Source organism: Schistocerca gregaria, chromosome 8, assembly GCF_023897955.1.
Source record: "Schistocerca gregaria isolate iqSchGreg1 chromosome 8, iqSchGreg1.2, whole genome shotgun sequence".
NCBI classification, from domain to species: Eukaryota; Metazoa; Arthropoda; class Insecta; order Orthoptera; family Acrididae; genus Schistocerca; species Schistocerca gregaria.
The window spans coordinates 127,342,681-127,357,951 of record NC_064927.1 but is presented as its reverse complement, the minus strand read 5'-3'; the positions used below and the strand labels follow the sequence as shown (position 1 = coordinate 127,357,951).

The window sequence follows — 15,271 nt, the reverse complement described above, 5'->3', positions numbered from 1 at the left end:
AATACCGAATTCTCTAAGGATCTCCGAAATGGAACGTTCGCTGCGGCTAATTCCAACTACCACTTCCCGTCGTGCATCATAATGACGTCGGAAACATTTTGATAGGGATCATCTGAGTAAAATTCCGATGCTCTGTCGGTTTATCTCTTCTTTACTTGTTACTATCACCATCTGAATATGTGCACATTGCTGTCTTTTGTCACATTAGTGTACTTCAACCAAGTAAACAGAAATGACAAGGAGATGAAAGTAGGTGTTAGTTTTTGGTGAGAACTTGGTAAATGGCGCTTTTCGATGTACCGTGGTGAGTAGAACCTCCTGATGGATCGCAAGGTGCGAATAATCAGGTAGGTCAGGAGTTGAGAGCGGTGAAAGTTTCGTTGGACTGAGAAGAAACCAGGAGATTCAAGCGGAACGTTAAGTCCAGTCATCCAGTCAGTGACCGGAGGCAGTCCAGCCGTGATGCCTGCGCTGTGTCTTTGTTTATTGTTGAGAACTAACTGAAGTCAGTTCGTTCACAAAAGCAGCCTTATTGCATTCTTCTTAGAATACAGTGTTATTTGGTTGGTCGAAATGAACGTGCCGCAGGTGTGTTTGAGATATCAGTGAGTTCAGAAGAGGATGAGAAAATCGACGAGCGGAAAAACAAAAAGCTGCGGTACTTGTCGGTGGTCCGAGGTTAGTAAAGCAATTAAACTATTGTACGTAGCCACGAGGAGGGAACCCCTACAACTACAGTCGTTCAATATGTCTTGTTGCGACATCGGAAGCATAAAAACTTGAAATATATATTTTTTTAAATTCCTATCGTCTTGAGTCACGCAACAATTAGAACCACTAACTTGCCAGGCTTAACTATGTTTCTTTGTACTAAATAGAGGACACAACATCATGGCGAAGACCTAGCTAAACTCCGTGATGCCACTTATAGGTAGAAAATTCAGGTTACTGACTGCTCTGAACAAAGAGTCTGACGTGTTTGTGCAAAATTATTTCACACTATTCATGGCATTACAAAAAGTAAAGTTGAACACATACAAGTGTACTGGACTAGTGAAGAACCTCACAAATGAACGCAACGTTTCGTTCAAAGTTTTACGAAATAAAAATGAAAAATATTCGCGTGAAGTCTGACACAGTCCGTCTTGCACGAAGTCAGGACCATTATTTGAATTGGTATCGTCGTCATCCTCACCCCGCATTGTTAACAAAATCTTGCTTCAAATCACGGAAAATTTCGTCGTCTGTAAGAAAACTTGAAGCCGTGTATTTCGTTTCTTTACGTACACAACGAATAGCTACCAGTGTCCAGCAGCTTGGGTTGGGTTGTTTTGAGGGAAGAGACCAAACTACGAGGTCATCGGTCTCATCGGATTAGGGAAGGAAGTCGGCCGTGCCCTTTCAAAGGAACCGTCCCGGCATTTGCCTGGAGCGATTTAGGGAAATCACAGAAAACCTAAACCAGGATGGCCGGACGCGGGACTGAACCGTTGGCCTCCCGAATGCGAGTCCAGTGTGCTAACCACTGCGCCACCTCGCTCGGTCCCAGCAGCTTGACTTCATATTAAAAATGGCTTTTTAGAAACTACCTGTCCTTCGCAACACAATGAAGACCGATCGAGCCTGTCAGTATACATGACTTCGTATTTAAAAGCGGGAAAAATTATACCTTGCCATATGTCGAGATCGGCAGTCTACCTAAATTTTAGCTTCCCGTCAATAGACGGGATTGGTAGTCAGTGTTAATAACAGCAATAGTACTTATATTTAAGCGTATTATACAATACGAGACGGCATCACAATGTTCAATAAAAAATTTTAATGTCATTTTTCTTCTACTCATTTCGCTGGATTACACAGCCTTAATTTAACTTCATATTTCTTATCAGAGATAAGTACCGTATGTGAGGTTGACCATTCTCGAATCTGTTTGATATTTATACTATAACAGCCGATTGGTACGAGGCATATACGCAAGTTTGTTGTCAGCACTCGAAGACAAACGCTAAAACATTCCCCTTGTCATACCCCTATAACCCTACAGTAAGCCCGCTACTTACCCCTCCGCCCATGGGGTAAACGGTCAACTTTACTTAGCTCACGACCGAATTCACCAATATCAATTAAAATTAAGCATATCTTAAAATACTGCTGTCTCTGTAAGTATTTCTGTTCGTTACTGAGCAGGAAAACTACACTCTCAAGATGCTCTTAACGTTAGCAGACGTTTATGGATCCGGCTGTTAATTGTTACATGGATATCATTATAGAACAGAACCGCAGCCGGCACGAACACTTGACTGGAGCCGCAGCAGTTCCACGACCACTGTCTTTATGGGTATACTAAAAAAGCATTCTAAAAAATTTGATCAAAAATTACTTAAAGTACTGAAACATAAATTTTCGTAGCACCTGGAAGCCGCTGGATAGGCAATCTGCATCTGGGTGACCATTTCAGCCGTATTGTAATATGTACAGTGAAATAGTACTGTAATAAATATGTCTGACAAGCTGCGCGCATAATCGCGGTTTAAAGGGGGAGGGGTTCGGATCTTACATGCAAAAAACGGCGATTTTCTGGAAGGATTTTTGAAGCACATCACTCCCATACTTTAAACTTGTACGAATCGGTTCAAACTTTACACGAAGATAGATAAATGGATATAGTCAAAACGAAATTTTCTTATCAATAGTATCTGTCCTTTCTCGAGATACGATGGTTTAAAGAGGAGCTAAATGCACTACGTAAAATTCGTTCTTTTGTGAACTGAATGCGTGGAAACGGCCTAAAGTGAAACAAATAAATAAGAACATGCATTCTTACGTTAAACTGAAAACTCACTTTCAAATGCCTAGCTTCACTCAGATATTACGTGCATAATAAAAGTTTTTTGTGAGCTTTACGCACCGCATTCTGTGTTTCATACTTGTGCGCATCTGTTCAAATTTGGTACGAAGGTAGACAAATACATGTAATTAGTAGTCGTCCTGTTGTGTTCGTGGAAGCTTTATCCGTTGTCACGATGTAAACAATGTGGTTCGAGAGACAGTAAATAACAGATACACGATCAATCGTAGCCCGACTCAACAAAAATCTACATCGGTCGGCAAGTAATGGCAGTATAATGCCAAAATTATGGCAGAGTGAAAGTTGGGAGCTAGAATGAAAAATAGGTGGACTCCCAGAGTGGTGATGCATGTGTCCTAAACTTTAATGGAACGCTGTGTCATATGGCACTTCATGACAAATACCATGTTGGTTGTCATGATAGAGTTATGGTGTTAACACATCAGGTATCGTGTTACTTTACTTGACACGATCGATGAGTACTAATACTAAAAAGTAAAAGCGCGAATGAGTCAAGATGTTTTGATTGAAATGTCTTTCGAGCTACCAGAGATATCGAAAAGCTGGTTGCCTTCTTTTACATACCTAACTCTGTCCATGACATATTCGCCTTCTTTGTGCTATGATAGGAGCATTTTTAAATCTGATGTAGATAGAAGCCTGTCAAGGCCCGTGGAAATGGAGTAATTAGAAAGAGAACAAACATATATGTGCTTTTCGGTGAGAAAGAAGCAACACAACTGCAATCACACAAAAAACAACAGCTCTACTTTTTCTATCATCAATATTGTCACTCGTCATGAAAGCGGCACAAAGCGCCAGACCTGAGAAAGTGCAGAAGGGAGCTGAAGTGGAAAATGAAGACAACCAACACATATTCAGTTAATTTGAATTTTAGTTAATAAGTGCAATGGCATTTAACGCCACCTAACTCCCACAGATGGTTATTTAACACCTGCTGTGTCGCTAAACAGTACTAGACATGATACAAATGTATACGAAAATTGACGAGATCAAGTGTGTCGAGATTTTAAATGTAGTATTTCTTCGTAGCGATCAACAGAGTGTCACAGGAAGAAAGATCAGCATTCAGGAATGTCACAGGAGCGACCATTCGAAACGAAAATATCTAGTAAAAATGGGCTCTAAATGCGCACTTCATTTTCGGTACTCTGAAACAAATCTCTTTGATTTGCAGACTTTCAGACTTGTTAGTAAGGACCAAAACAAGAAAGAAAGTCCAGTAACTATGGGCTCTAAAATCCATACCTTAAGAGCTATGAGCACTTGCTCATCGTCGGTAACGTCAAACACATCTCTTCCACTGAACAAATGTTTTGTCTTCATTTTCCCCTTCAGTTCCGATCTGAACTCTCTCAGGTCTGGCGCTCTGTGCAGTGTTCGTGACGATAAAGTGAGAATATTGATGAGAGAAAAAGTAGAGCCGTTGTTTGTTGTGTGATTGCAGCTGTGTTGCTTCTTTCTCACCGAAAAGCACATGTATGGTTGCTCACTTTCTAATTACCCCATTTAATTACCTAATTTCATAACAGGCTTCTACCTACACCAGACTTAAAAATGCTCCTATCACAGCACAAAAAAGGCGAATATGTCATGGCCAGAGTTAGGTATGCAAAAGAAGACAACTAGCTATTCGACACTTCTGGCAGCTTGAAAGACATTTAAAATGCTGATAGTTTTTAACGAGTGTATTTTAGAACCCATGTGTACTCGACCGACCTTCTGCTTCGAATGATCGTTTCTGTAATATTCTTGAATACTGTCCATTCCTCCGGGGCACCCTGTGACAATGTGTTATTGTTTTTTTGGTAGAAATATTACTTCGTATTTTTCTGTTTATCTGACAGATTCTGACAATGGCTGTGGCCGAATCACGTCAAAGTGTGTATTTTAAAATAATAATAATAATACAGATATCGATCAAACTGAACAATTAAAATGGCCAGTGTTAATGCTCTCACACTCATACAGTTATTTTATGTCGTTTCTAGAAAAATGGCTAAAACTGGCTCTGAGCGCTATGGGATTTAACATCTGAGGTCATCAGTCTCCTAGAGCTTAGAACTACTTAAACCTAACTAACGTAAGGACATCACACACATCCATGCCCGAGGCAGGATTCGAACCTGCGACCGTAGCGGTCGCGCGGTTCCAGACTGTAGCGCCTAGAACCGCTCAGCCACTCCGGCCGGCTATAGAAAAATGACATTTTGATATTTTCTTTCTTCGCGTTATCAAATCTCCTCTTTCACGTCTTGAACAGCTGATCGCACAAATGTGGTAAGGCGCGCAGTAGTGCATACGAATGGCTCCTACCACTGTTTTTTGGTAAGAGTAATTTATACTCTAAGCTCATTTTCTTGCTGTTCTGAGTGTTCCAGATCACGTACTCCGCTTGTTAGTCGAGGTTCTTTCTCTTTCTCTCTTGTTACACAGCGTCCTGTTAGTAGTCTTCTGTCACTTTCATGCCGCTTAATTGATCTTTGAAATTTTACATGAAAGGTTTGGAGATCGGTATACATAAAAACATAAATTTTTTGAAAAAAGTATTCTAGCTTAAGAAAGAGGGACGGGGGTGTTGTCATTTCCGCCATGTGGATCTATGCCTGTGTGTGGTAGCAAAGCCATAGACGAAAGGCCGGCCGATGTGGCCGAGCGGGTGTAGGCTCTTCAATCTGAAACCGTACGACTGCTACGGTCGCAGGTTCTAATCCTGCCTCGGGCATGGATGTATGTGACGACCTTAGGTTAGTTAGGTAAGTAATTGTTAAGTTCTAGGGGACGAATGAACTCAGATGTGTTAACTTCCACAGTGCTCAGAGCCATTGGAACCATACCATAGACGGAAGAGGGAAGGGGGGCGGGAGAGGCACCACGGGATCCGGACCTCATTGTCGTGTAGTGAAACTGAAAGATATTTTGATTTTCTATATGCATTATCGATAGTCAGTATAGTCAACTATCTATCGCTTGTACCTCTGTCCCGCATTTTGCATGGGGTTGGTGTGGTTAAATCGGATTTGGCATATTAAGTGGAAGTTGTGGCCGGATGCCCTTCCTGCCGCCACCCCGTACCCCCCGGGACGGAATCAGACTACCCCATCTATCTGCGTCTAGTGTAAATCATGAAAAAGTGCGGATGTGTGTCATATGTCGGTGAGTCGTGTAACTGAGGAGGGACGTGGGGACCAGCCCGATATTCACCTAGTAGGATGTGGAAAACCGCCTAAAAACCACATCCAGGTTGGCCGGCACACCGGCCCTCGTCGTTAATCCGGCGGGCGGATTAGATCCGGGGCCGGCGCGCCTACCCGAGTCCAGGAAGCAGCGCAGCAGCGCTCTCGGCTAACCTGGCGGGTATAGTCAGTGTAGTCAACGGCAGGTTTAAAGTATCTTGCATGGTCACCGTCTGGGTTTACCGAGCGCTGTTGGCAAACAGGGTGCGCTCTGCCCTTGTGAGGCCATTTGAGGAGCTATTTGGTTGAGAAGTATCGGCTCCAGTCACGAAAGCTGACCGCGCCCGTGAGAGCGGTGTGCTGACCACATGCCCCTCCGTATATGCTTCCGGTGACGCCTGTGGTCTGAGGACGACATGGCGGGCGGGCGGTACCGTTGGACCTTCAAGGCCTGTTCTGGCGGTGCTTTTTAGTACAACCATAGTACTATGGGCTATCAGTCATTCCTATTTCAGCCGAGATCAATTGTTGGTCTTGTTTGATCTCAGTTATTTTATCCATCAGTTTCAGTTCTTACTTGCAGTTGAATTTAATGTAAGTGCTACCGTTTCTTGTTTTTGTACTATGTGCTGTCGTAATATTTTCTAATTAAGGTTAAGTATGTAACAAGAAAGAAGACAAAAATCGATTCTGGTTAATTTGATGGCGATATGGTAAGATAAAAATGTGTATGCACTAATTTATTAGTCTAATTACCCAACTATAGCAGTGTAATATTAGCCCTGGCTTCGTTATTTGGAGGCTGCTAAAACTTTGGAGTTGAAATGTTTCAGTAGTTCACGAGCCAGCGGAACGGTAAATATCATTGCAAATAACTTTAAATTAAAATTAATGCATATAAATGCACCTGAATTTGTGTTGCCAGAAAATCTCAGCGTTGATCAACAAAAATATCGCTCGAAAGGCGATAGTTACATTCCTTTAAAAATCTGCTCAATATTGTATCAGTAGTAGACCAAATAGCGAAATATCACCTAGTCTCGTCACATGGGCAATACTTAGTTATGAAAATCAGTTCCGATACGGAACGATGGGGAGCTGTTTGAGGTCAGTGGAGGGGTGAAGGACGACAGCACATTCTACAGTTTGTTCCATTATTAAAGATTTTTTCATCGGGCTGGTTGAATTCATCTGAGCCGACTGCGCTCTGCATCCGCCCCTCCTTTCGTCCAAAATCTATTTACGCTCCTGTAATACCATAGTAACTGAAGCCAACAATTCCATGCACAATTAAACCTTAAAATTTGCATTCATTCATAGACCTTCACATGATCGCACACTTAGAGGAAACATATGCAATGTCAAATTTCCATCATTTGTTGTGATGCATGTTATTTTCTTTTAAAACAATGTACAACAAGCAAAATTCTCCACTGACTTAGGGTATCTCGGCATGTTGGGCTGCTGAGCTAGCGACGTGGTTTGAATCCATCCGCCAGAAACCTTAAAATGAATTTCTGTAGCTTCCCATTTTCAATTTAGGCAAATGCCGTGGTTGGTCCCTTACTACAGGCCACAACCAATTCCTTTCCAGAAATATTCCAGTTCCCTTAAAGATGCAGCCCCTCTGCATAAATGAAAAGGCGAACTGAACATCTCTCTGGATATCCCCGCCGCTAAAAGCCGTATGATAAATAAATAATAATCCAAATTTCCCTCATTTAATCTCATATATTAATCTACTGGGACATTCTTTAATGAAGAAAATGATATCTCTTATACTACAAAAAGTGAGGAATGTATACTTGAATGAGGAACCTGGACAAAGTGTGAGATTGAATAGTTCTGGTTTCTTTTGCATTTTTACCACCAAGAATTGTTCTAACCCCTATGCCAACAGAGATCTCTTCGTTCCAAAAGCCTGCCAGTAATAATCATGGTGCACTAAAAAATTTGCGCTCGTCCTTGCGTGATAGTGATCAGCTCAAGTCCAAATTGAAAGCAGAAAAGTGCAAAATGATCATGGAGTGTGAAGGGAGATTGGAACACCTCTGCTTTTGAGTGGTTTGCCAAAATGCGAGAGTCCTAAGCAAGGAAATTGCATCTGTGCTTGGTGAAAACTCCGAGATCCGAGATCACTGTGGAATAAAATGGTGTATCGTTCTCTATGGAAATAAATGAATAGCATGAGTCTTGTTAAGATTCTCTTTAACAGATCGGCTTTGACAAAATCCTGGCCAGCTCCTTGACGATGAGGAGCTACAAGCACCGAACAAGAAGTAAGCTGCAGAGATCCACTAGAAAATAGCCAACCTCTAACGAGGGCGGACAGACACACAAACAAGTGATGACGTGATATTATACTATTTACTGTGCATTTCAGGTTAGTGGTGGGAGCAGCCGTGTGAGGGACGCTGAATGCTTTACGAGAGGAGGGGACGACTTCTCAATATAAGGCCCGCCCCTCCACACACTCCAGAGAGACCAACCAGCGCTCGTCAGCGGCACTGTCTGACGTCATGGGTCTCACCGGCAGCAGAGAGTGAGTACCAGGAAACACTACCGAGCCGCTCCTTCTGCTCGTTAGCTTTGCTCACTAGTATATTTCTAAAAATGCAACTATAAAAGATTTTCTGGAAACGCAGTAACGAAGATTTCTAGATCACTACAGTCCCACTCAGGGCCAGTTCGAAAACATTTATCCACACGAGTGACATATCATTTGTCGTCCCCATTTCCCTCCCTCCCTCTCTTATGCATTAACGGTAACGCCTTGTGCTCTTTCTGAGACCATTAAAAGTAAATACAGTGACCGTGGAAGCGGATTGTTTTCGATACTAATTATGATTCACTCTGTACACAAATCTGAACTGTCGAATGGCAGCTGTATTGTGCCCAAGATGTCGGCCGATATTATCGGACGGACTCGGGCGATTGGGTCTGTCGACCGTTGCCGCTGCCACTGTAAACACAGACTTAGGCTTCATGAAGGCCACCTCTCACCCTCTTCCTTGGCATTCCCGGGAGTTTCCTACCTGAGGGGATGGAATACAGGAGCTTCCGTGGCCACCTGTCATCTTCCATCCGGGCTCACGACCAGTCCACTGCATTAGCTTGATTCTCACGATTCATCCCTGTACCGTTCATCCTCCTCATGGTGGTGTCTTACCCTCCATTCATCCGAGTTTGAACCCGACATCGGACTAAAGATCTTCCGCGGCACTTTGAGAAGTTTAAGAAAGTACTGCTTCCGGATGCTCCGCATCTCGCAGCCACATAGTACCATAGGTTGGATCAGCGTCTTCTATACACGAGTCCTGAATCGTCTCTGGACAGCAGCAGTTGTGTTAGGCTGTAGGAGAATTGATTTCATGCATCGATCCTTCACTGATCTCCGCTTCGCATGACGAGTTGTCGGTGGAAAAGCACTCCTAGGTATTTAAAATCGCGGGCTCTGCTTTAGGAGCGTCCTCCCGCTCCCACTGACTCCAATTATCCAGTATCTTGACCCTTGTCGACGAGCCAGAAAGAGGTAATCCGTTTCGGCTTCATTTATAAGCAGCCCAAATTTGCTGGCTGCCATCTCCAGTGCCCTGCTCGTTTGTTTCAGCTTCTCTTCAGATTTGTTGCGTAGACAGGCTAAACATGCCAAAGTCTTCCCTTCGATCTACTTGTAACTTCTTTCGAAATTCTCTTTAAAGGTCACGTGTATGACGGTTTCAAGGGCAAAACTGAACAGCAAAATATATGTCCAAGTTTTGATTCCATTCGACCCTGTTTTCGCGACGCTACTGATAACCCTAGGATATCCAATTTGACGTTATTTAACTCCTGTTCTAGCACCACTAAACTCCTGCCGAATCTAAAATTTCTTGAGTTTGTCACCAAAAGAAAATTACGTGAATCAGTTAGTTTTCTAAAGGTCCACGTTATTGTTCTTAGAAATTCTTGTACCGAGATGCGGGCGCTGGAGTAACTGAGCGTGCTCCTGTGGTCTGAAGCCATTCAATGACATGAAGATCATCCACAACCAGATTTTTATAATTTTGTATATTTATGGTACATGAGGCGCATGACACAAATAACAATAACACAAAGCAGATAGATGCAAATCTAAAAAATTCTTTAGAAAATAGACTTCCAAATCAAGATCATTTTCAGAAGCTGCTCAATGGCTCACTCGGTAGTGCTGAAGAATGGTAAATTGGTAACTAGTGATGCGCTGGTTCGAATCTCACTATGGTTTCTTTGTTTCATATTTTGCTCATTTCTAATACCTACTTCTTAATAAGGTACAATTTAACAAATATATACAAATTAACGCATCTTAACTCACCTTTTTTCTTCTTTCTAATTGCATATTGCATGAACTGTAAACATAAATTCTCAGTTATCGATATGTAATAAAATAATGTTTAAATTTTTTAAAATTAAAAATTTATTAACAATCTTTTGTAAATTAAGAATTTTTATTTGCAATGAAAAGTGAAAGTTTGCATGCAAAATGTAATTTGAAAGAAGATGATATCTATTTTTCATAAAAAATAAGACGACAACATATGTGTTAATTGGAAAATATTTTGGGAATTTTATGTATACATGATGTAGGTATTCGAACTGAGCGAATGAAATGAAAGAAAAAAGACCATAGCACGAGCTAGCAAGAGTCGAACCAATGATTCAATGATTATCCGATTACCATTTCCCAACGCTACATAGTGAGTCATACATCTAGTCGTTAAAACTATCTTTATTTTAGTGAGTAAAATTTCCTGGGACAAATTTAATGTTGATTTTCTCGAGAATTTTTGAGAGTTGTATCATATGGCTTTGGATGGTCAATATTAGAGTTCTGAACTTGATGTACCTTAAATATTAAATAAGAAAAAAGTTAAGATTATCGTGTGGTCTGCTTGTGACTGCCCTAGTTCCACCATTCCCAATACTCTTTTATCCGGGTCGTAATACCGACATCCCAGGAACTCGAACGTAGCAACGAAACAAGGCTTAAGAATTAACCGGTAGAGGTACACACGTTCTCCCACCCCTTGTGTTCCTGTCTTCTACCTATGAGAAGAAGCCTTCTGCTCGGTCAGTGACTTAAACGCATACCACTGTCACAGTGCCAGTTCTACAATGTCGCTTCTTCCCAGTAACTTCTTAAAAAGAGATGAGCAATATCTGACAGACGTCTATCAATAATATGCTTTATGTGACAACAGTGTGCATGCTTCACACAACTTCAGCATCTTGTGAGCTGAAATTTCAGTGAACAGAAAATGTTAAAAAATGTCTCAGGTCGAGCACGGGTGAAAGACTGTCAAATTTACCTGTCTTATCGACTAATTACGTTATAGCTGCTAAACTTGACTTCAGTGACATAATCAAAGAATTTTATCCATTCCGAGCACGGGAGCGCAAAATAAAATTATAATAAAAATACACTTCTTAGAAAGTGATATTTTCTCGGCTCTTAATTGTAGCACTTTCCCTTTCATATCTAATTAATAATTTATGCACTGCTAATAATTTATGAAGCCCAAATAAAATCTGTTCTTTATTACACGAAATGTTCAAACCAATGAACAGTAGCTGCCAAATACAGTAAAATATAGATTTTGTTTTATTTTAAATTTTTTATAAAGTTTATACAATTTGTAATTTATTGACCACAATGATACACGAAGCTGTCGTGTGCAGTATTTATCGTCAATGTCCCAGGAGGAATGGTCAGCATTCGGGGATATAGTAGGAACGCTTAATCGAACTAGCCAGAACAGGCGTAGAAAGAACACTGTCGAAGTCCCTTTGCTCTGGAATGGACGAGTTATTACAATGTGTGGTAAAGTGTAGTTACGTACACAAAGAAGAAATAGCACAGAAAAAACAAAACTAAGTGTCAATTGTTCCTGCCACATTTAATTGTTCATCCACATTTATAACTATAAACAAATATTGTGTACACAACAATATCCCGAAGGATATGTTCAGTCACCTAATCGGAAACTATTGTCTTCTTTCCTCGCAGTTAGTGAGGGTTCCGTGTATCTGTTGAGTATAATAGAAATGTGCTTAGGATTGTGGTACGACTGGGAGAAAGTGGACAGCGTGAAGCCCAGCCTCCTACTTTTGATCAGCACTAAGCTGGCTACCGAGCTTTACATCCCTAGCCAGTGGACAGATCACCATACACAATGTCTCCTACCCTCACTCAGTGAGACGCTGTGGAATGGTATGGGATTTAACCCAGGAGATTGGCACAAAATCATCAGGAACTGCATCACATAACAGGCGCAATGGTCATGGTGAAAGTGTCTTTCGACCCCACGATTAGAATCGGCCAAACTAACGCAGAGTCACAACTTTATACTTCTCATCAAAACGCCTCTATACACGATGAGCAGCCGCAGAAAATATTTCATGCGCCTTAAGACAGGCAAGCCAGCGTACATATACGCACGTGGGACAGATGAAGTAAGTTGGGTTGCATACCTCTGAGATGCATGAAGTGTTTTCTGGGCAAGTTTTATTTTTCCAACCCTCTACAGAGCAGTGGCTATCGATACAAAGGAAACATTGATTTTTAGGAGACATGCAGAATATTTGAATCCTTTAAATAATATAGCTAAGAGGATTGTAATATTGTCAATAGGTAATCATATCTGCAGCTACATTAATATTTACAGAGGAAAATTTTGATAAGTTCTTGACTGATTTACTTCAAATTTTTACACGATACTCTGATTAAAATTGTAACAGAAATATTCTATATATTTTTGGAAATAATAAAGTATATGTTTCCTGTTATGACTGACTGTAAGAAAAAATGCTGTGTCGTGTTACGGTTCAAATGGCTCTAAACGCCATGGGACTTAACTTCTGAGGTCATCAGTCTCCTAGAACCTAAGGACATCACACACATCCATGCCCGAGACAGGATAAGAACCTGCGACCATAGCGGTCGCGCGGCTCCAGACTGTAGTGCCTAGAACCGCTCGGCCAGTCCGGCCGGCCCGCTGTGTTACGCTGTGAAAATGTACGGTTTCGTTCTCTTTCTCGCGCTTAGTTTAACTTCTACAGCAGGGCACTTAAACCATTACACAAATTGTTCCTGCCACATTTAATTGTTCATCCACATTTATAACTATAAACAAATATTGTGTACACAACAATATGCTGTTTTCTTTCTTCTTCGTAGTCGGTTTTAACAGAAAACAGGAAAGTTGTGATTGGAATACTACTGCACAGACTGAATCATGCGAAACTTTGTAGTGATACACATTCACAGATAAAAACTACGCGGAGTAATGCCACTGAAGCCAGTACCCTTCCAGCAGCTAGAGAGGTCGATTCACCCCTTCATTTTAGGCAAATTCAATTCCCAGTCAATGTTTCGTTTGCAGTAGCAACATACAAAGCTTGAGACCAGACACTGAAATACGCTGGAATTGATTTAGAATAAGATTGGTCGATTACACGTTGCCCTTTCATGAAGTGGTAGTTCAAAAAACCGGTTCATACTCTTACCACCCAGTATTCAAGCAAATCGAAAAGTGTTGTACGTTCTGAAGTATGGTAATGTGTACAAAACATTTAAAAAACAACAAAAAATTAAAGGAATAAGTCTTTTTCATTCATATTCTATATGATTTATTATAGTTTCGTCTTCCATACAATCAGTGGGCGAAGTCGCGGACAGGAGCCAAAATTTTCGTCCTGAAACAATTGCCAGGAATAACCCTCATGAGAACACACATCCAACTGCCATACATATTTAGCAGTTGTGAAGCAGTGCCGGGTTTGTTAGTTGGAATAGTAGAAGGGGCAGTCTAATGAAAAATAAACACACGGGAAAAACTAAGTAACTGTTTACTATTTCAAAAGTGATCGCCATAACTGTTAATACATTTATCACGCAGCGACACAAGACAGTCAATGACTTCATGAAAAAATGGTTGTAGTTGCCTAGAAAACCATGACTGCAGCCAGGTGTGTATTTCTTCGTCCGACGCAAGTCGATTGCCACGAATGCGTTTCTTCATGTGTCGGAAAATATGAAAGCTACATGAAGAGATACTGGGACTGCAATGAGGCTGCTACATGGCAGCTTATTGCCAAACTGTCACGCAACATACGTACATTGGGGATGCACTTGACCCGCTGAGCCACGCCCTGCGCACGTGCAGGGCTGCCCATCACTGTAACCACAAACATTAATGTAAAGTGGAGTATTTTTCTGTAGGTCTATTTTTAGTTGTCTGATGCCATCCAGTACCGGTAACTTGTGAGTTCCACCGCTTTTCTGGAATGTTAATGGTCACTTTCGTGTAAGACGATATTCCTGCAATTGTGGGTTCAAACGGAAATTCAATAATCTGCGTTGTTCTTATACCAAAATTGGAATGGGTAACACTAATTGCAATAACTTTTCCGTCAGAATGTTTGAATTTACAGATTTCACCACTCTATTCGACAATTCTACCGCAAAGGTCGGTATTTATCAGTTTGACATACACAACACTACTCACGATTGACGTGTGAATACTGTAAGGTGTCAACTGACCTACGTTGGCTGGACCGACCTATAGTCAGATCGCTTCCCATGGGTTCATGCGGTTTAATAGCAACTGGAGCGCAACGGATTAATGATAGGAAATGGATGGCCTTAGGAAATATAAGACATGGGCCTTGCACCTCAAAGCAGGTAATAAAAACTGGATCATCTATGAAATGAAATAATGGCCCATATTAATCCTCAAAAAAAAAAATTTTAAGTTCTCTCCTAACACATATATGAGCAAAAATTAATCAGACTTTGATCAAGGTTGAAAAATACATTGAACTCGAAAAGTAAGAGTTGGTAAACATGAGATAGTTACGGTCGAAAATCTAGATGACTTGCTAAAAATCGGACAGGTTAGGCGAATAGAAAAGACTGGCCTCTTACAAATCAGTTACGGAAAGACAAATTTGATCGCTTTACTGCGCCAGAGGCATGGAAATATACTACTACATGCATACTACATCACTGACAGAGACGTGAATCAATCCTCGGCGTCTCAAGAAAACTGTAAGATTGATGGAATCCGTTTAACCTTAATAATGAGCGTGCAAGCAATGGGTAAGCCTCGTACCTTGCAAACTGCGCAGCAGAAAGTTGCGAGTGCCAACACATCACTTGGTAACTGCGGCAATCCCCTGGTCTCTCCAACACATTACTTGCTGC

The 15,271-nt window shown here is 41.3% G+C and overlaps 1 protein-coding gene across 3 annotated transcripts in view; it reads left to right on the top strand.

Moving 5' to 3' along the window:
* Nucleotides 1–15,271, top strand: part of LOC126284055 (uncharacterized) — a 319,115-nt gene that overhangs the window by 98,045 nt on the left and 205,799 nt on the right. For all 3 annotated transcript variants that reach the window (XM_049982640.1, XM_049982642.1, XM_049982641.1), the window contains exon 2: nt 8,429–8,587. In XM_049982640.1, coding sequence (XP_049838597.1) covers nt 8,565–8,587 — 23 coding nt within the window. In that variant the 5' untranslated portion in view covers nt 8,429–8,564. The remainder of the gene's footprint in view (nt 1–8,428; nt 8,588–15,271) is intronic.